We start from the raw sequence: 22,473 nt of genomic DNA, 5'->3' as shown, positions 1-22,473 counted from the left end.
ATTGGTTATGCATGGTTCGCCTCATCCACTTACCTCAATAGACTCCCTTGCATTCCCATTCCACCACCATTACACCCCTACGCACCATTCCCCGAATCCAATAATACACGGACCACCAACTGGAATGTAATGGCCACAGCAGCCGTTTATTAAATAACAATTATACAAATATATAAATAACCATAACAATAATACTGATGATCCCCAATGAGGGAAGGTCCTTGAAGCCCCATAAAACATCGAGCTGCCGAACCAGGGTGAGCCATTCTTGCCTCCAGCCGTAACCCCCAGCTCAAAGGCACCACCGAATGACCCCCCCCTCAATTCACCACAACCGCTCGGTCCACCTGGGAGTCCAGCCCCAACTGTGGCGCCCCCCCAATGTCCTCAGAATCCACCGTGACCAACTCCAGCTTATGCATGCAAAAACACAACAAACCCCGAAACCCACAAACTGCCTCCTCCCACTATAAACGATCCAAATGAACGTACGACCGAAACCGAGCCGATTCCCACCGCCCAATCCGCTTAATAACATCCTCTCCCAGGCCCAACCTTGCCGCTTCCGTCGCTGCCCCAATCCTGAAGGAGTGGCTAGAATACACCTCCCTATCCACCCCCACCTGGTTCAAACACTTATAGAAAACCGCCGAGAACTGAAAACGAGACAAAAAGGTGCCATCAGCGTGCACCAACAGAGGGGACAGCGCCCCACAGACCCCGCCCCATAATCCTGCAGACATTTAACCGGGCACATATCACAACCCCTAATCCGGAAAAGCACCACCCTCCGACCCCTACCCAACGTATCCGTCTTCAACCGTTGGATCACAAACTCCACTCTGTCCCCAAACAATTCAACATCCTCTCTCAAAAGCCCCCCTACCCTGCTCCCTAGCCGACCACAAATTCTTCCTGAGCAACACAGCCCCCCCCCCCCACAAACTGAATTCTAAAACCTTTCGAAAAACCCAACTCCAACAACCCCGCTGCCTCTCTATCGGGGTACCTATCTAGGTACGGCTGCATCTTTTCCAGCCGAACCGGCGTCGCCCCCTTTACCAATACCGTCCCCCCCTCTTTGCTTGCCACTTCTAAAACATCTCACCGCCCCATAATTCCCTCCACAACCCGAACATTCGTGCTTAAATTTACATTTAACCCCGAACCAACAATTTCCTTCGTTATAGGCGAAACACTGCCCCCTCGCTGAGGCAACTGCCGTATTGCCCGTCCCCCCGAAAGGGCTGCCCTGACTGCACTGGGGTTGTAACCTTCAACCACAAGGCAATATCCTTGTGATCCCACCGCATCTCAGGACACACAGATTTTCGTTGACTAAACTGCTCATCATAACGCAACCACGCCACACCCCCATACACCCGATAAGCCTCACCAATTGCGTCCAGATAACAGAACAGCCCCGAACAAGCCTCCGGCGCCTTCTCCCCAATTACACTCGCCAATATCGCGAACGCCTGCAACCAATTTGCAAACGTCCACGGTATCAATCTAAAACGGCGCTTCTCCTCCTCCTCCTTTTTACCTTCCTCCCTCCGGCACTCTATCTAAATTGAAGCGCTCCAACGGAAGCAGGGAAAATATCTCAACATATTCTCCCTTCCAAATCCTCTCCTTGACCTCAGACTTCAAATGAGCCCCCAACGGGCCCTCAAAACAGGCGTAAACCTCCCCTTTCGCCTTATCATCCACCCGTACATTATCCTCCTCTACCTCCGCCCCCGCTTGCGTCTGCACTGACACCCCCATGCCTGGCAACCCCCGCTGCTTCTCACCCACCGACCCCGCGCTCGCAGCCAAACCCTGTACCCCCCAGGTCTGTAAAGGTGTCCCCCCGCTCATCCCCCAACTAGCAACCAACCCCGCCAAACCCCCCAGCAATTGCCCCAGGCCCTTGCTCAAATCTAACCGAGAGACACCCCCCACCCTAGCCCTCATACCCTGCACAAGTGGTCCCCAAGAAATCTCACCTGGCTGCCTGGGTGCTGTGTTCCCATCAGCCGCAAGTCCTGAATCCGGAAGCCCTCTCCTCTGCGCTGCGCCGTCCGATCGCGTAAGGCCGCCGTCATCCTGCTGTCCCCTGGGCACGCTGGGACCCGGGACGTCATCTTCAGGCTGGTCGACGAAGCTGGAACTCCCCTCTTCACCTTGCCTCCTGGCAAGGCAGGAATGCAACCTGCAACAAGACCCCTCAGCTGACCAGGCCTCCGGACTTCTCCTAGGACTTGCTGCCTCCTGTCCCCTGGCCCCGCACAGACCAGGGATGCTGGGGTTAATGGATGCCTTACAACTGCTCCTGGGGGGCGGAGCTTCCGTCTCTGCCTGGATCCTGGGGCCTGCTGCCACCGGCCGCCATACCTGCAGCAGCCCCGCGTTGCAAACGCGACCTCCCACGTCGAGGGGCCGCCTCTGTGCCCGGAGTTACAGAGGCGCCCGCAGTGCCAGGTCCCGATCCCACGCTGTCGCCGCATGCAGGTGGAGATGGCCGGGCCCGGCCACCCCTAAGGCTCCGCCTACTAGAAGGATTCCTCCCACATCGGGGCCTAGATGGAGCTGGCGCCGGCGGCACCCGACGTGGAGGGTCCCGCGAGGGGCTCCGAATACGGCGCTGAGCCCGAGGGGGGGGGAAGATGAAGGGGACAAGCGCGCCGGCGGCCTGGCCCGCCGCGGCCGAACTACAGGTGAGTGAGGGAAAACGGGCACCTCACCCGCCCCCCCCCCCCCAGCAGAAACTGGATTTGCTCTTGAGCCCAAGCAGGGCCCCTCACCGCCGCCGCCGCCCACAACTCGCCAATCATAGCCTCCAACTGCTCCATCTCTCCGGTACCAGACAGCTTTTCTTTCACCTAAAAAGGCGCCCTGCTTTCTTCCTCCCTGCCTATTTAACCCCCTAACTCCTCCCCCCCTTACTCAAACTGACCTATCCTGACCCCTCGCCCTACCTATAGCTCAACCCCACCCCCACCCACAACCTGCTAAACCCCGGGCTCACTAACCAAACCCCCGTCATGGGGGCCTCCCCTAAAGGGAGCTGAGCTCCGCCCCCCCCTCAGTCCGGCCACTGCTTGATTTTTAGTGTCGCACATATGCTGTAAACAAGTCCCTACCTTTTTAGAGCTTACCTTGTATAAGTACATCCAGTTCCAGCCCACGCTCACAATAAAGCTTAGTATACAGAGTCTCTTTATCTGTGTGAACCATCCGATACGTGTCCACAGCTCTGTCGCCACGACTGATACTATGCACGTAATACACAGCACAATCTGCAGAAAATTAATCTCAGTGGTAGGATTACAAAATGATACAGTACAGCATCTCATAGCAACACATATATTTAACCTTGCCAAAATCAAATAAACTCTGCAGGATAAGGCCTTATGCACACAAATGTTTTTTGGGTCTGCATCTCAGCCGCAGTTTCTTCAATGGGGCTGCATAACAGTCCATGACAACCTCAATTTAGATATTGTCTTTTATTTATTGCCACATTAGGTTACTTTCACACTCGCGTTTTGGGCGGATCCGTCATGGATCTGCAAAAACGGATTCGTTATAATAATACAACCGCATGCATCAGTCTTGAACGGATCCGTTTGTATTATCTGTAACATAGCCATGACGGATCCATCATAAACTCCATTGAAAGTCAATGGGAGACGGATACGTTTTCTATTGTGCCAGATTGTGTCAGAGAAAACGGATCCGTCCCTATTGACTTACATTGTGTGAGAGGACGGATCTGTTTGGCTCAGTTTCATCAGACAGACACCAAAACGCTGCAAGCAGCGTTTTGGTGTCCGCCTCCAGAGCGGAATGGAGACTGATCGGAGGCAAACTGATGCATTCTGAGCAGATTCTTTTCCATTCAGAATGCATTAGGGCAAAACGAATCCGTCTTGGACCACTTGTGAGAGCCCTGAATGGATCTCACAAATGGAAAGTCAAAACGCCAGTGTGAAAGTAGCCTTATATGTGTATGCTGCTAATAATACATAATCTCCTGTATTTTATTCAGACACAGAATTCCAAAGCTGTTACCTTAAAAGTGGTGCCAATATCGATTCCAAGATAGTCCTCAAACATGCCCGTCCACCATTCTTTCACGTTCTGAAATCTGAATTGCACTAATGTCCTGGTCAAGGCATCTTCAAGAGCTCCCACATTCCAGTCTTCATCATCAATGAATTTCTGAATCTCAACAACCATCTGTTTTGTAAGGACCATCTCAGCGTTATAATAGACTTCGGAACTGGAGTCTTCTGGCTGAGGAATAAGAGATATTCAGCAAAAATACTGTTAATGATTAGGTACAGGGTAAGGCTACTTTCACACTTGCGTTCGGGGTTCCGCTTGTGAGTTCCGTTTGAAGGCTCTCACAAGCAGCCCCGAATGGATCCGTACAGCCCCAATGCATTCTGAGTGGATAAGGATCCGCTCAGAATGCATCAGTATGGCTCCGTTTCGCCTCTGTTCCGCTCAGCAGGCGGACACCCGAACGCAGCTTGCAGCGTTCGGGTGTCCGCCTGGCCGTGCAGAGCAAAACGGATCCGTCCAGACTTACAATGTAAGTCAATGGGGACGGATCCGTTTGACGTTGACACAATATGGTGCAATTTCAAACGGATCCGTCCCCCATTGACTTTCAATACAAAGTCAGGACGGATCCGTCTGACTAACTTTTAGACTTAGATTTTTTTTCTGAAATATAATGCAGACGGATCCGTTCTGAACGGATACCATCGTTTGCATTATAGGAGCGGATCAGTCTGTGCAGACACCAGACGGATCCGCTCCGAACGCAAGTGTGAAAGTAGCCTAAGATGCCATCTCAGTTTTGCCATGGCATTAATTAGTGAAACGTATTCATCTGCTAAACATACAAGTCGAGTGAGCAATTAAACTCTGTAGAGGATAGCATGCTTAAGAGAAGAAAATGAAACAGTGCAACAGAATTGGGGTCTGACTTCAAGGACTGGGCGAATCCAGGAGTTAAGTTTTGGGGATGGATAAAAGTGTTGCGCAACACATTTTTTTCCCCTATGTTTGGTCACACCATTAACACAATAATGAAAATCACAGTGGAACACAGAGACACCGAATCACATAGGCAGGGGCAGGAATACAATTGTTCTTTCAGTCAGGACAAATGTTCGCTGCCAATAAAGGGACTATATAGTGGTCAGGTATCAGTGTCTGCAGAGTATCACCACACTGCAGACTAAAATCCTAGGCAAATTAAATAACTGAAATTCAGGGACTCTCAGGTGACATCTCTAGTTTTGGTCATTCACTGAATGATGAACAGCGATATTGCCTCAAAGTCCTGAGACTTTTGGGAACACCTGCAAGTGGGACTTTTCAGCGCTCACCTAGAACTAATATATTATATTATATATATATATATATATATATATATATATATATATATATATATATACACATACATATATATATACATATATACACAGTACAGACCAAAAGTTTGGACACACCTTCTCATTCAAAGAGTTTTCTTTATTTTCATGACTATGAAGGCATCAAAACTATGAATTAACACATGTGGAATTATGTACATAACAAACAAGTGTGAAATAACTGAAAATATGTCATATTCTAGGTTCTTCAAAGTAGCCACCTTTTGCTTTGATTACTGCTTTGCACACTCTTGGCATTCTCTTGATGAGCTTCAAGAGATAGTCCCCTGAAATGGTTTTCACTTCACAGGTGTGCCGTGTCAGGTTTAATAAGTGGGATTTCTTGCCTTATAAATGGGGTTGGGACCATCAGTTGCGTTGAGGAGAAGTCAGGTGGATACACAGCTGATGTCCTACTGAATAGACTGTTAGAATTTGTATTATGGCAAGAAAAAAGCAGCTAAGTAAAGAAAAACGAGTGGCCATCATTACTTTAAGAAATGAAGGTCAGTCAGTCAGTCAGCCGAAAAATTGGGAAAACTTTGAAAGTAAGGGCTATTTGACCATGAAGGAGAGTGATGGGGTGCTGCGCCAGATGACCTGGCCTCCACAGTCACCAGATCTGAACCCAATCGAGATGGTTTGGGGTGAGCTGGACCGCAGAGTGAAGGCAAAAGGGCCAACAAGTGCTAAGCATCTCTGGGAACTCCTTCAAGACTGTTGGAAGACCATTTCAGGGGACTACCTCTTGAAGCTCATCAAGAGAATGCCAAGAGTGTGCAAAGCAGTAATCAAAGCAAAAGGTGGCTACTTTGAAGAACCTAGAATATGACATATTTTCAGTTATTTCACACTTGTTTGTTATGTATATAATTCCACATGTGTTAATTCATAGTTTTGATGCCTTCATAGTCATGAAAATAACGAAAACTCTTTGAATGAGAAGGTGTGTCCAAACTTTTGGTCTGTACTGTATATATATATTTATTTATTTATTAGGGCTGCACGATATGGGAATTTTGTGCGATTGCGATTAGGGCCCTAAAAATTGCGATAACGATGTGCGATGCGATATTTTAAGGGAATTGTGCTAGAGGTCTATTTGCTTGGATTTTCCCATATGAGCCGCTGACGCAGCTGGGCATGACATAGTTATGTGGGGGATCTGTGGATGGCACTGTTATGGGGGATCTGTGGAGGACGCTGTTATGTGGGGGATCTGTGGAGGACGCTGTTATGTGGGGGATCTGGGGAGGACGCTGTTATGTGGGGGATCTGGGGAGGACGCTGTTATGTGGGGGATCTGGGGAGGACGCTGTTATGTGGGGGATCTGGGGAGGACGCTGTTATGTGGGGGATCTGTGGAGGACGCTGTTATGTGGGGGATCTGTGGAGGACGCTGTTATGTGGGGGATCTGGGGAGGACGCTGTTATGTGGGGGATCTGTGGAGGACGCTGTTATGTGGGATGTGTGGAGGACACTGTTAGGGGGGGGGGTCTGCGGAGGACACTTATGGGGGACCTGTGGATGGCACTGTTATAGGGGATGTGTGCTATGACACATGGGGCCATGAGGGGGGCCAGCATAAGACACACATATAGCATCTTATGCTGGTCCCCCTCATGGCCCTATGTGTCCCCTCATGTGTCCTAAACTGCGCACATAACTCTCCTATTCATAAAATGGCCAGCCGCTGTACTTTCACTATGAATGCACTCATACTGCAGAGAGCGGCAGCGAGCGAGCCGGCCGGCGCGTGACTGACGTCACTGTTACGCTCCTCCCACTTAGTCACGCTCCTGCTTCCTGAATTAAGTGACGTCAGTCACGCACCGGCCGGCCGCCTCGCTCGCTCCCGCTCTCTGCAGTGCATTCATCGTGAAAGTGAGTACAGAGGCTGGCCATTTTATCAATAGGACAGAGGACATTTTATCAATAGGGGCCACTTCATATATAATCGCGGCATTTTCGGGTCAGCCGAATCGCCATATCGAATTTGCCGATTATCGCGATTCGATTATTTTTGCGATATATCGTGCAGCCCTAAATATATATATATATATATATATATATATATATATATACACACACACACATATACACACACACACACAATCCGCCTCCATGTGGATGAAGTCTATAGAATCTTTAAGGTTATGAAAATTACTATATATAGATGTCTCTTTTACATTAGACTACTGATATATACTTATATGTGAAATATAATTTGTATATGTGTATTAATACTTGATATAGTCTGAAGAAGGATGCTGTGCCATCCAAAATGTTACATCTTACACTTGGTGGTGAAGGAATTAAGGGGGTTCTCTCTGGGCTTTTCAAGAGCCTATGCTTTCTTCATCCCTGTGAAAGAAAGACAGTTTGGTTAATAGTTATCCATCCCTCACGCCGCCGATGCCTTCACATAAGCTGCAGGCTCTTCCACTAGGGTCTTGACCAGATGTGTTCCATTCTCTTCACATTCAGCTGCATTTACTATTATGCAGCTGAACTGGATAACAAGGAAGCACTTTTGGTCGGGACCTGAGCAGAAGAACCCACAGGCCAAGGGAGTGTGGAGAGACTATAGCATCATCAGAGCGAGGGACGGGTAAGTATTAACCATCTGTCACAGGGCTAAAGAAAGCATCAGGTTCTTGAAAAGCCCAGAGAACCCCCATGTGTCCTATACTGCTGCCACTAGTTGCACTGGGGAGAAACCTCATCACTGAGCAGTGTTCATAAAGAAGTAGCAGACTGGTGGAAATATTAACACAAAGAAGAGCTTTCCTTTTACTACTTACAAGCCCAAAACGTTCAGCCTCGTTTAGCATCTTGCGCAGGTAGCGTCTGAAAACTGGGTTACTGTTGCTCTCTGGTGATTTTAAGTTATTTTTGTATTCCTCAGTCTGAAAGAAAAAAAACGAACTGAGAAGACCTATCAATCAATGCCATTAGGAGTCAAATAATCCAGCAGTATACTTTTGGAATGTGGAATGACTGAATTTCCTGGCAAATCAAATACACACAGGGAAAGTGGATGTAAATTTCAAACACACATTACCCATTGAGAATATGAATCTTGGGTCAACTCTGCAGCAGGTGCCATTGCTTCCAACTATATATATTGTAGGAAGGCGCAAGGGTCCGTCATTGGCGGAAGGTACGTGTCACCGAGGTTCCTGGCCTCGGTGAGATAAGAACCGGTAATTGTGTGTGTCAGCGGCAGCTAGGGCTCGCTGACACTGTTTTACTTAATGTGGCTGTAAAGCCAATCCGGGCCGGTTCTTATTGGGAGCAGCCAAAGAGCAGGGTGGGTGGCTGTTCCCCACATCCAGGCCAGGTTTTGGGCTGGGGTTTAAAAACCCAGCCAGCAGCTCAGCTGAGTGTGGTATGATGCTGCAAGTGATAGTGGAGATGTGGAAGCTCTGTGTTTGGGAGCTGAGGAGATCCACCATGCTGCAAGGCTGAGAGCTGCATGAGAGCCGCCTGCTGGAAGACAGGCGCCCTAAAGCCTGCTGTGGTCTGCCAGATGATTTGTGGTATTTTGGGAACTCTTGCTGTGTGAATTAACACCAGGACCCTGTAAAGCATTGTTTTTTTTTCCTGCCTTTTCTGTGTGAATAAACACTGGACTTTTGTTTTTTCAACCGTGGTCTTGCCTCTGCATTGCGTCCGCTTACCCTGCCTACCAGAGCAAATCCCTACAATTGGTGGAGGATGCGGGCAAGTGCAGTGAGGCTGGCGTGATTGCCAAAATATTTTTGGTTTGCACACGGGTGTATGTCGTTTATCAAACCTGCTAGATTTAAACCTGTGTCACGTGACAAAATGGAGGCGGTTTTGAAGGCCCTCATGGAGGCTAATCTGCAGCCACGAGAGACCAACCTGCAGCAACGCGAGGCTAATAAGCAGCAGCAAGAGACCAACCAGTTGCTGCTACAACACGTGATGGCTTTGCAAACAGCAGGAGCAACCCCAAGCGTCCACGATGTCCGGAAAGCAGTCCGTGCAGCGATCCCTAAGATGACACCCACAGATGACATCGAAATATACCTGGCGATGAATGAGAAAGTGGCCACCAGGGAAAGGCTGCCCCGGACCAGTGGGCTGAGGTCGTTGCTCCTTTCCTGGCATCAGTCTCAGCACGTGTATTTCGATTTGCTGGACGATCAAGCGGCCGACTACCCAAAGGAAAAGGGGGAGATTTTGGCAAGACTGGGGGTGAATGTGCTGGTCCGGGCCCAGCAGGTGCTTCAGTGGGAATTCAACCCGGCTGAGCCCATGAGACCCCAGTATTATAACCTGCTCAACCTGTTGCAAAAGTGGCTACAACCTGACGTGCTGAGCCCCACTGCTATGCTGGACCGGTTGCTAGCAGACAGGTTCTGGAGGGCTCTGCCACCCCCTCTCCAGCAATGGATTGGCCAGGTCTCTCCAGGTAATGCGCTGGAGATGGTTGACCTGGTGGAGCGCTATAAGGCTACACGGAACTTACAGGGGGGTTCATTTGGGAGGGGGGCACTTAAATCCTGTGTCCCTCCGCCCCGGCGACTGGTGCCCACCAAACCTGCCCAAGATGTGGCCCCCGCTCCAATGATCTGCTGGCGGTGTCGGGAGCCTGGCCATGTTCGAGCGGACTGTCCACAGCAGGGGGAACCCATTGACACGAACTATAGCTTCCGACAATCATTATATGCCAGGAAACGGTGTGCCGTAGGTGCTCCGGAGTCTCTGAACCACCTGTGCCAGGTGGAGGTGGGAGACACTCCAGCGGAGGCTCTGTTGGTAAGGGCTTCCCTGGTACGCTCCGCTGAGTACACCGGCCGTAAGGTCGGAGTTATGTGTATACATGGGGACTTAAAAGACTACCCTACTGCTATGGTGTCTCTGTCCACGGTTTCCGGCAGGTGGACCCACGAGGTGGCTGTCGCAACCAACCTACACTATGAACTTATAATAGGGAGAGACTTCCCCGTACTGTGGCCGGTTTCGAGAGTGACTGATACCCATGAGACAGGGGTAACCCTAGCAGAATGGCCCGGCTCAGGGGGGAGACCAGAACCCTGGGAACCTGAGTCCGAAGGGCCAGGGGTAGGGGTAACCACCACTTCGGTGGAAGAGGGGGAGACAACCCCGCTAAGTGTGATGGTGGGACATGGAGGACTTGCCACCGGGTCCTGAGCTGGCAGACCTCAATGTCTCCGAGGAGAATTTTGGTACCGCCCAGCACCGGGACCCAACCCTATCCTGAGCCTGGGAAAATGTATTAATAGTAGATGGTGAACCACAACAACCAGGGGCAGAGTCGGTGTTCCCCCGTTTTGTGGTTCATCAGGATATGTTGTATTGGGGAAATCAACTGAGAGGTGAATCCATTGAACAGTCGGTGGTGCCCCAGGCTTATCGCAAACTCGTGTTAGAGTTAGCCAACCAGCATGTTCTCGGGGGTCATCTGGGAATGCAGAAAACACAGGACCGGATACTACAACGGTTTTACTGGCCCAGTGTGTTTAAGGAGGTGGACGAGTTCTGTAAGTCTTGCCCGACCTGCCAGGCAACTAGCCCCCAGCACCTTTTTCGCAGTCCCTTGGTGCCTCTCCCGATCATCGAGGTACCGTTTGAGCGAATCGCTATGGACCTAGTAGGCCCAGTACCGAAGTCCGCTAGGGGACATCAACACATCTTGGTTGTCCTTGATTACGCCACTCGGTACCAGGAGGCAGTGCCACTACCGACATATATCAGCGAGACTTATAGCTAAAGAGCTAATGGAGATGTTCTCCCGAGTGGGGTTACCTAAAGAGGTCCTGACTGACCAGGGGACCCCTTTTATGTCCAAGGTCATGAGGGAACTCTAAGTTACTGCGTATTAAACAGTTACAGACGTCCGTGTACCATCCACAAACGGACAGACTGGTTGAAAGGTTTAACAAAACTCTAAAAACCATGTTAAAAAGGGTGGTGTCTAAAGATGGAAAGGATTGGGACCTTCTTCTGCCCTATCTCATGTTCGCAGTGCGAGAGGTGCCCCAGGCCTCTACTGGGTTCTCGCCCTTCGAATTGCTATATGGCAGACATTCTCGTGGTTTGTTGGACATAGCCAAAGAGGCATGGGAACAACAACCCACTCCGCATTAAAGCGTCCTTGAATATGTTACCAAAATGCAACAGCGGATAGAGACCGGTTTGCCTCTTGTCAGGGAGCATATGAAGGCCGCTCAGCGAGCCCAGAGTCGGATCTATAATCGGCAGGCCCGGGTCAGGATCTTTAACCCGGGTGATCGGGTTTTGGTTCTGGTGCCGACCGTGGACAGTAAGTTCCTAGCCAGGTGGCCGGGGCCCTACGAGGTACGTGAAAAAATTGGAGAGGTAAATTACAAGGTACAACAGCCGGGGAGACGAAAACCGGAGCAGGTTTACCATGTTAATTTACTAAAACCATGGAAGGATAGGGAAACCTGTACGGAAGACAGCCCGCGGCCGGGATTTCTAGGGCAACAGGTTCTGGCTCCTCTGTCTGATGCAAAGGAAGCGGTTGCCACAATAAAAATTGCTGACAGCCTCTCCTCTAAACAGGCTCAGGAAACCAGGGAGTTCGTTAGTCGGAACACGCATGTGTTCCCAGACCTCCCTGGACGCACTTCTGTAATCCAACATGACATTGTCACTGAGCCTCAGGCAAAAGTCCGGTTAAAGCCATACCGGGTGCCCGAGGCTCGGCGAAAAGCCATCTCGGAGGAAGTGCAGCTCATGCTGCAGCTAGATGTCATTGAGGAGTCTAAAAGTGAGTGGGGCAGTCCTATAGTCTTAATTCCCAAGCCAGATGGGACGTTACGATTTTGTAACGATTTTCGGAAATTAAACTAAATATCTAAGTTCGATGAATATCCCATGCCTCGGGTAGATGAACTTGAGAGGTTAGGCCAAGCCAGGTATTTTTCTGTTTTGGACCTCGCCAAAGGGTACTGGTAGGTACCCTTGACGGAGGCTGCCAAAGAGAGAACTGCCTTCGTTACACCAGAGGGGCTGTACCAATATAAGGTGTCACCCTTTGGCTTGCATGGCGCCCCCGCCACTTTCCAACGTCTAATGGATATTGTACTTCGTCCACATTGGCGGTACGCCTCGGCTTACCTGGACGATATTATCATTCACGGTACCGACTAGGAAAGTCACCTGCCCAGAGTACAGGCCATAGTGGACTCCCTTCAAAAGGCAGGACTAACAGCTAAACCAAAGAAATGTGTGATAGGGTTAGAGGAGACTAAATACCTTGGGTATGTCATTGGGCTCTGAGTCATCAAACCCCAAGTAAGCAAAATAGAGGCGATACGGAAGTGGCCCCGACCAGCCACCTCTAGTCGTTCCTGGGAATGGTGGGCTATTACATGAGGTTTGTCCCCCATTTTGCCACTTTAGCAGCTCCGTTGACAGGGCTCTTAAAGGGACGGAAGTCCGTGATAGTCCACTGGAATGACCAGGCGGAAGAGGCTTTCTCCGCTTTGAAGTCGGCCCTGTGTGGGTCCCCGGTTTTGGTGACGCCCGACTTCAAGGGAGAATTTGTGGTACAGACTGATGCCTCCGGAGTAGGCCTCGGTGCGGTACTGTCTCAGGAAGTCAACAGGGAGGAGCATCCCGTTGTCTTCCTCAGCCGTAAGCTCACTCCAGCGGAGACCCGGTACAGTATAGTGAAGAGAGAGTGCCTGGCCATCAAGTGGGCACTCGAGTCTCTCTGCTATTATTTGATGGGGAGGAAGTTCCGTCTGGTGACCGATCACTCCCCTCTCAAGTGGATGAGCCAGGTTAAAGAGAGGAATGCTCGGGACACCAGGTTGTTCTTGTCTCTGCAAAACTTTAAGTTCACAGAAGAACACAGGGCAGGCTGGTTACAGGGAAACGCGGATGCTCTGTCCCGAGTACACTGTCTGGCGTGTGTTTACCCCCTCAGGGTTGAACAAAGGGGGGAGGTATGTAGGAAGGCGCAAGGGTCCGTCATTGACGGAAGGTACGTGTCACCGAGGTTCCTGGGGCGGTGAGATAAGAACCGGTAATATTGTGTGCCAGCGGCAGCTAGTGCTCGTTGACAATGATTTACTTAGTGTGGCTGTAAAGCCAATCCGGGCCGGTTCTTATTGGGAGCAGCCAAAGAGCAGGGTGGGTGGCTGTTCCGCACGTCCAGGCCAGGTTTTGGGCTGGGGTTTAAAAACCCAGCCAGCAGCTCAGCTGAGTGTGGTATGATCCTCCATATGATAGTGGAGCTGTGGAAGATCTGTGTTTGGGAGCTGAGGAGATCCACCATACTGCAAGGCTGAAAGCTGCATGAGAGCCGCCTACTGGGAGTCAGGCGCCCTAAAGCCTGCTGTGGTCTGCCAGATGATTTGTGGTATTTTGGGAACTCTTGCTGTGTGAATTAACACCAGGACCCTGTAAAGCATTGTTTTTCTTTTCTTCCTTTTCTGTGTGAATAAACATTGAACTTTTGTTTTTTCAACCGTGGTTTTGCCTCTGTATTGCGTCCGCTTACCCTGCCTACCAGAGCAAATCCCTACAATATATACACACACACATTCTTTATATATGTGAGTGGAGCATCGTAGCATTATCTTGCTCTGATGCTCCCACTTGTCTTGCGCAGAATTGTGTAGTGCAAGGTCTGTTGGTGACGTACCGGGCTTTACATGACTATTCTAGGCCGGAGACTTCCACCTAGCAGTGAGCCCGGTGATGTCACCAGCACAAATGAATGGTCTATAGCGCTGCCCAAGAAAATGCTCTGATGCTCCACTCATATACAGTTCAGCTCTGAACCTGGAGAACCCCTTTAAAAGGGAGTTTCCTAGGCTTAATGACCTCTCTTTACGATAGGCGGGGGTCTAACTTAGCTGCTTTCACAGGTTGCAGTGCTAGAACCAGTCCCCAGAACTAAACAGCTACACAAATTTCCAGAAAAAAAAAGTTGGCACTATCCTATAGTCCGTGATCCAGCATCCATGGAGGACTCCGGGGATTTCCGAAAAAAGATGGAATTCAACAAACTTAAAATGAGTCCTTTTATTGTTGCATTAAAAGTCCAGGCTCGCAGGCGGTGCGATGTGCTTAGACCAAAGCAAGGGCCATCGCTTTAGCCTAAGTGCATATCGCACTCCCTGCGAGCCTGGTCTTTTAATGCAGCGGTCCCCAACCGCTGGGCCGCGGCCCAGGACCGGGTTCTGGGAGATAGTTTGCCAGGCTGCAGAGGAGCGCAGACGCCAGGCGCATGCGCGCCCGACGCGTTCATCTTGCCAACATTAGTGGAGATGGAGGAAGGGAATCCCTCCCTCCCATGACGCGACCGCTGCAGAGCCCAATACAATGAGCGGGCTATGAGGCGCCGCACCACTGCCACCAATGAATGTGTCTAATATTAAAGTAGGAGGAGGGACGGGGGAGGGTTTACCACTGCACCGTCTCAGCTTGTGCTTGGCGAACGGCAGCATTGGCAGCCTCCTCCTGATTTTTGTGTTTTCAGACCAGTCCCCAGCCATTAGTGATCTGGAAAGCGCAGGTACCCACACTGTCCCACAGAGGGGGTCACCTATTATTAATCTGATGTAGATGGTGCCATTACATTAGTATCCCCATGTACCTCAGATTAAAAGTATGTGGCTCCCAAGCACATCATCAAATAATGGGCAACATTGGGTTATCCATTAATATGAGGTACACATAATAAGGTTTCTTACTATTAATGTGAGGCACATGCAGGTCCAAATTGATAAAACAATGTGCCTCATATTAACAGCAAGTACCTGATGCCATTAACCCCATGTTGTCCATTATGTTAAGCGGGGTACTTGACGAGGTTGCTATTAATATGTGGCACATGGTTTCATCAATTTAGACTTCATGTGCCTCACATTAATAGCCAGTAACCTTATCATACTGTAGTACCCAACTCCAGCCTACACATTAACCCCATGCTGCTCAATGTCCATTATGTCAGGAAGTACTTGCTGGTGTTACTATTAATATGAGGCACATGGCTTTATCAATTTAGACCTCTATTTGCTTCACATTAATAGTAAGTGACCCCATCAAGTACCTCCTCACATAATGGGCAATTGATACTTTGCAAAAAGTAAAAATTAAAAAATACTCACACGTTAACCCCATGCAACAAGTGGTTAACGTGTGAGTATTTTTTTTTCCATGGTATCGAATTGGTGTTGCAATACTTTTTTTTTTGAGTCACATTTAAATAATAAATGTAATCGTTATAGTGTTATATATTTTAATATGCACCTTGTGTTTTGTCGTGCGCGTGAATCAGTCAGCGCCGACTAGACAAAAGTCACTTGATACAAAGGCAAGTTCAGAGTAATGGTACACTGGGTCAGGCAGACTCGCAGTCATGCTGTGCAAGATCAGAGGTCCAGACGAACTTATAGATGACGGCAGGCAGAATGGAAGTCACACAATGCAGGGGTCAAGGCTGGAGACAGACAGGCAGGGAAGGTCAGGGTTAACTGGAAAAAGTCCAGTACACAGCAGGGCAGAGCAGGTGAAATCTTCAGCAGAGGTTAACAGGTATAACAACCACGCTTAGGCGCTTTATGGTTAGTGAAGCAACCCTGAATACCACTAACCCCACCTCTGGGTGGGGACAGTAATCAGAAAGCGTGCTCTCCTCTCCTAAGGGAGAGGCGCACGAGACCTAGAAGTGAGGGCAGATGTGGCGGTATGCCGCCCGCGAGGTAGGCCAGAGTTGGGAACCATGGGTGCTGCAGTGTGCAGACAGCGGGCTGCCACACTGCAATGACGCCATAGCCACAAGCCCAATACTGACAGTACATCCCCTCTTATGTCCCTTTCTCTACACCACCGACTTGGAGAGAAATGTCTTCAATAAGAGAAAGGCATAGTCTCCGCAGGATCCCAAGTCCTATCTTCAGGCCCGTAGCCCTTCCAGTCCACCAAATAGAAGGTCTTACCCCTGATGATCCTCCTGTCGAGGATGTCCTTGACTTCGAATTAATCATCCATAGTGACAGGAGGAGGGTTCTGTGAAGTGCCTTTGCATAACCTATTAAAGACAGCTGGTTTAAGTAAGAAAACATGAAATGAGTTGGGAATCCGCAAAGTAGCTGGTAGGCAACAGGATTAATTTTCTTAATTACTAAAGTAATAACTGGAATAGGGCAACTACAGTACCCTGAAAGATTATCAAAATTAGGGTTATTCACTTTAGAAAAAAGACGACTGAGGGGAGATCTAATTAATATGTATAAATATATCAGGGGTCAGTATAGAGATCTATCCCATCATCTATTTATCCCCAGAACTGTGACGAGGGGACATCCTCTGCGTCTGGAGGAAAGAAGGTTTGTACACAAACATAGAAAAGGATTCTTTACGGTAAGAGCAGGGAGACTATGGACTTCTCTGCCTGAGGAGGTGGTGATGGTGAGTACAATAAAGGAATTCAAGAGGGGCCTGGATGTATTTCTGGAGTGTAATAATATTACAGGCTATAGCTACTAGAGAGGGGTCGTCGATCCAGGGAGTTATTCTGATTGCCTGATTGGAGTCGGGAAGGAATTTTTTATTCCCCTAAAGTGGGGAAAATTGGCTTCTACCTCACAGGGTTTTTTTTTTGCCTTCCTCTGGATCAACTTGCAGGATAACAGGCCGAACTGGATGGACAAATGTCTTTTTTCGGCCTTATGTACTATGTTACTATGTTACTGGAAATGGTCCCAAGAATTGCAGAGAGTTTGTAAGAGGGAAGTCTGAGACGGATATTTCTGGAAGAAAGCCATCCTTTGTCTCCAATGGCAAACTGAAGAGGCGGTCTGCGCCTCTTAACCGCGGACCTTTTCATCTGATCTGCTGTTCTCTGAAGAGATTCCTTAGTGTCAAACCAGACCTGAGAGAGAGCTGCTGCAGGAACCCCCGACGAAGGCTGCACAGGATAAGGAACACTCGGATTTACCTGTGGCTTGGCTGGCGCAATAGTTCTGAGCAAACTTCGCCCAGGGAAGATGATTTACCCAATCGTCCTAAAGGGCAAAGGGTGAAGTGTCGTAGGAAGTTGACCAGTTTTTGGTTAATGCGCTCCACCTGGCCGTTAGACTGTGGGTGGTAAGCAGAGGATAAGTCTAAAGACACATTCAGAGACTTACATAAAGATCTCCAGAAGCGGGAGGTGAACCTTTCACCTCTATCCAAGATGATGTGGCGAGGAAATCCATGCAGGCGGAAAACATTAAGAATGAATAGCTCAGCCAGACGGGCAGCAGATGGCAGACCTGGAAGCAGACTAAAACGACAACCCAGATGACTGTGCAACCATTAGACACAGGTAAATCGGTCACAAAGTCCATACAAATATGCTGCCAGGGGACCTCAGGCACTGGCAGTGGAAATAATAGACTTGCAGGCTTCAACCTAGGTGACTTGTTTTGGGCACAAAAGGCACAGGAAGCCACAAAGTCTCTAATATCCATTGACATGAATGGCCACCAGTAATGTCAGAAGATGAGATTCAAGGTCCCACATTGATCTGGATGGCCAGCAATCTTGGACATATGTCCCCACAGCATTGCGTTCAGACTCTAGAACAAAGATCTTACCTGGGGAGACCTTGGACAGGTAACTGGAGCCACTGGGACTACTTTAGTTGGTTCAATGATGAACTGGGGCTCGTCTTCTGTATCTGTGGTTTTGAAAGGCCCTGGAGAGAGCATCAGCCTTAGTATTTTGTCAGCGGGCCGGAACTGAAATCAAGCAAAGAAGAAAGGCCAATGAGCCTGACAAGAATTGAGCCATTTGCAAGTAGGTCAGGTTCTTGTGATGGGTGTAAATTATGACTGGCAGAATAGAACCTTCCAGAAGATACCTCCACTCCTCTAAGGCTATATTAATTGCCAAAAGTTCCCAGTCTCCAATAGAATAGTTCTCTGCATTTTTATGTGACTCCAATGGAGGATGCGTTCACCTCCAACTTGCTCCAAGAAGAACTGTTTGTTTGGTTCTGGAAATCTAAGGACTAGGGCTGAAGAGAAGGCCTTCTTGAGGGAAGAGAATGCAGTCTCCGCTTCAGGGGACTATTGGTATTACTAATGGTATTGGCACCTTTTCTGGTCAGAACAGAAATTGGAGCTGTCAAAGAAGAAAGATTACGGATGAACTGTCAACAATAGTTGGCAAAACCTAAGAAACTTAGTATTGCCTTCAGACCGGAGGAACGAGCCAGTCGAGCACTGCAGCCATCTTTCCTGGATCCATTTTCAAACCCTAATCCGAGATAATGTATGCCAGGAAGGACAAGGATGACTTTTTGAAGACACACTTCTCCAATTTAGCATATAGACGATTGTCTCATAACCGTTGTAAGACCATCTACACATGCATACTAGGAGTTCTGATGTCCCTGGAGAAAATAAGAATATCATCCAAATAGACAATACAAGAATAGAGCAGATCTCAAAAAATATCATTGACAAACTTCTGGAAGACAGCAGGGGCATTATTGAGGCCAAAGGGCATAACAAGGTGTTCATAATAGCCATCGGATGTGCAGCAGTGAGGAGGGCTGCAGAAGAAGCTCGACCTGGCTCTGCAAACACCCTTTTGAAAGAGTCCATAAATAGAGCCAGATTACTGGGGATAGGTCCAGATCTCTCCCATATTCGATTTGCCCAGGAAAGGGCCTCTCCCTCCAGATCAGAATGAAAGTGATGAGGCAGAAGTTTTCTGGTCGCCACTGTTATGGGAAAGAGTAGACAAACCAGGTCTAGAAGAAACTGCGCTGCAACCAGATCAGGGACAGCAGGAGCTGTAGGAGCCAGTGCCGTAGAGAGAGAATCCAGGCGAACAGCTACATGCTGCAAGTAATTCACCACTTGTTTCTAGGTGGAACGCTGTTGTTCCTGCAGTACTTCAGACATTCCCAGTTTAGAGCCAGCGAATTCCATAGCCCAAGTGTACTTTCAGGACCAGAGGATGTGGATGCTCTAGGTCAGTGGACTAGGAATTAGCCCAATACCGCTGACTCCCAGAGTCAGGACACCGATGTTTACACCAGTCATCAAGAAAGCAGCTAACTGCAGGAGTGTGTACAGAGTCCAAAAGAGGCAAAGTAACGGAACAGATGATCTTTACTGGCAAAAGGTAAACAAGTCACTTGATAAAAAGGCAAAACAAAGTTTAGAGTAATATGGTATACTGGGTCAGGCAAATTCTTAGACAGGTCGTGCAAGGTCCGAGTTCCAGACGAATTTACAGATGACGGCAGGCAACGCAGAGGTCACGGCTGGAGACAGACAGGCAGGGAATATCAGGGTTAATTGGAAAAAAAGTCCAGTACACAGCAGAGTAGAGCAGCTGAAATCTTTCGCAGAGGTTAACAGGTATAACAACAACGCTTGGGCACTTCATGGTCAGTGAAGCCACCCTAAATACCAGTAACCCCAGCTCTGGGTGGGGACAGTAATCAGGAAGCATGCTCTCCTCTCCTATAACTAAGGGAGAGGTGCACTTGCATGTGCTATAGCACACGAGACCTGAAAGTGAGGGCGGATGTGGCGGTATGCTGGTGGGCGCAAGCCGCACCCGCGAGGTAGGCCAGGGCTCGGACCCATGGCCCTGCAGTGTGCAGACGGCGGTCTACCACACTGCAGTGACGCCACAGCCACGGGCCCAATACTGACAGTTCCTATATACTCACATGATATAACACTAGGTATTTGTAGAGAACATGCACATATTCAATACTTTGACAATACTTACACAAATCAGTCACTTTCCAAATATCTGGAAATTCTTACCACTTGTCTTGATATTTCAGTGTTAATCACCAATGCATTTCTTTTGTCCAAGCAGGTGTCCTCTCCGTCTTTCTCACAAACTGCTTCTACTTTTTCCTCTGTGTTGTGCTGAGAAAAAAAAAAAAATCAACATTCAGACTTTACCTTTAACTGTGCTGAAAATACTAGCGACATTGAAATGTACGCCCAAATGTCATAGTCTCTGAAACTATTTGCAGCAAGTCTGTAATAAGAACAAGAGTCACTTTAACAATAATTAGCAGAAAGAGGTCAACAATAAAGCATCCATTTATTATTATAATTATTATTACTAGCAGAATATATTTCATCTATTTCATTTAATGTTTGTGTGTGCTAAAAGATAGACAGTATACCCCATAACTGTGACCTCTACAGCACCGCGCCCCTTTAACAGTGAACTCCACAGTCCCCCACAGATCCCCGCCACTTTAAAATGGGACCTCCACAACAGCCCATCCCCTTAACTTTGACCTTCACAGCAGCCCGCCCCCTTAACAGTGAGTTTCACAGCACCACACTCCCTTGACAGTGACCTCCTCAGGGGCCCACCCCCTTAAGAGTGACCTCCACAGTACCCCGATCCCTTAACAGTGACCTCACAGTACCCTGCTGCCTTAATAGTGACCTCCACAGCAGTTGCCCCTTTAATAGTGGCCCCTGTCGTCACCTTAACAGTGACCTCCACAGTGCCCGCCCCTTTAATAGTGACTTCCACAGCGACCTGCCCCCTTAACAGTAACATCCACAGTGAACGCCTCTTTAACAGTGACCTCCACAGCGCCCTGCCCCTTTAATGCTAGGGCTACACAACGACATGTGTCGCACAACATTTTGTCTCAACAATTTTTATAATAATAGCCTATGGTGTCGCACTGCGACATGTGACATGCTGCGACTGTGACGCGACAGTCGCAAAAAATCCTTCAAAGATGGATTTTTCTGCCTGTCGTGTCGCAGCATGTCACATGTTGCAGTGCAACACCATAGACTATCATTAGAAAAATTGTTGCGCAACATTGGTGCGGCATCAATGTTGCGCGACACATGTCCTAGCAACACATGTCCTAGCGACACATGTAGCCCTAGCCTAAATCTGACCTACAGCAGTGAAGAAAAATGGCTAGGTTGTTATAGAAACCTGGAGTAAAACTGTGTGTATGTGGAGACTAAGGGCCTGCGAGCTTCTATTGGCTGATGAGGTACATGTGACTGTGTGTATGGCAGATGGGATATGAAGAGAAAGACATGCAGACTTGTATTGGCTAATGCAGGTCATTTTTTGGGAATATCTCAGGAACAGTATGTCCTAGAGAGCTGAGACCCGATCGAAAACCTTTCCAGACACCTGATGTACATGTGTGCCAAATTTGGTGAAGATCGGTCAAGTCGTTTGGTGGCGCAGACAGACAGACAGAAACTCATTGTGTACCGGCATTTTATCTCCACAGTATTCTTTCCCAGAGAGTAAGTGATATGTGTACCAAGTTTAGTAGAAATTAAATCGATGAGTTTGAGTTACAGAGCAATATGTATGTAGCAAAAACAGTTGGAGCATACAAACTCCATGCAGGCCTATGACCCCCACAAGATTTCTTTCCAGGTAGCAAGGAATGTGTATACAATCGATGGTTGCGTTTTTGAGTGATCGCGGAACATACATACATACATACATACATACATATATATTCATAGAAAATCAACGCAGCACTCTTCTTGTAAAAAAACAGTGTCTTTATTCACACATGTGACACAAAATAGGCAACGTTTCAATCCCCGTCCGGGATCCTTCTCAAGCCAAGTGCACTTGGCTTGAGAAGGATCCCGGACGGGGATTGAAACGTTGCCTATTTTGCGTCACATGTGTGAATAAAGACACTGCATTTTTTCACAAGAAGAGTGCTGCGTTGATTTTCTATGAATATACAAGCCTGTTGTCAAAGGCGAGACGCTTGCACCGGATAATCTCTAAAGTGAGTGCTGCCGGAATTCACACACACATACATACATATATATTTTATATATATATATATATATATATATATATATATATATATATATATATATATATATATATATATCTCCGCAGCAAGTGACAACGTTTCGGCTCTCTCACAGACCCTTTCTCAAGTCAGGTGAAACATAAAGTGCAATAGTGCCAGTATATACACATGATAAGGTTGTTACCAATTAATTCATCAACCAATAC

The 22,473-nt window shown here is 48.4% G+C and overlaps 1 protein-coding gene across 4 annotated transcripts in view; it reads right to left on the bottom strand.

Annotated features, from left to right (window-relative positions):
* Positions 1 to 22,473, bottom strand: part of CLCC1 (chloride channel CLIC like 1) — a 148,295-nt gene that overhangs the window by 98,624 nt on the left and 27,198 nt on the right. Inside the window, exons 1-6 of one of the 4 annotated variants that reach the window (XM_040408446.1) lie at positions 18,051 to 18,326; positions 17,411 to 17,737; positions 16,410 to 16,501; positions 8,241 to 8,345; positions 4,060 to 4,284; positions 3,144 to 3,284 (exon numbers count right to left, since the gene is read on the bottom strand). In XM_040408446.1, coding sequence (XP_040264380.1) covers positions 3,144 to 3,284; positions 4,060 to 4,284; positions 8,241 to 8,345; positions 16,410 to 16,457 — 519 coding nt within the window. In that variant the 5' untranslated portion in view covers positions 16,458 to 16,501; positions 17,411 to 17,737; positions 18,051 to 18,326. Of the gene's footprint in view, positions 1 to 3,143; positions 3,285 to 4,059; positions 4,285 to 8,240; positions 8,346 to 16,409; positions 16,502 to 17,410; positions 18,327 to 20,246; positions 20,355 to 22,473 lie in introns of those variants that run through there. The other 3 variants (XM_040408445.1, XM_040408444.1, XM_040408442.1) reach the window with 3 other exon arrangements.

This window comes from Bufo bufo, chromosome 9 (genome assembly GCF_905171765.1).
Source record: "Bufo bufo chromosome 9, aBufBuf1.1, whole genome shotgun sequence".
Taxonomy (NCBI): domain Eukaryota; kingdom Metazoa; phylum Chordata; class Amphibia; order Anura; family Bufonidae; genus Bufo; species Bufo bufo.
This window is presented reverse-complemented; position numbering and strand designations above follow the sequence as displayed.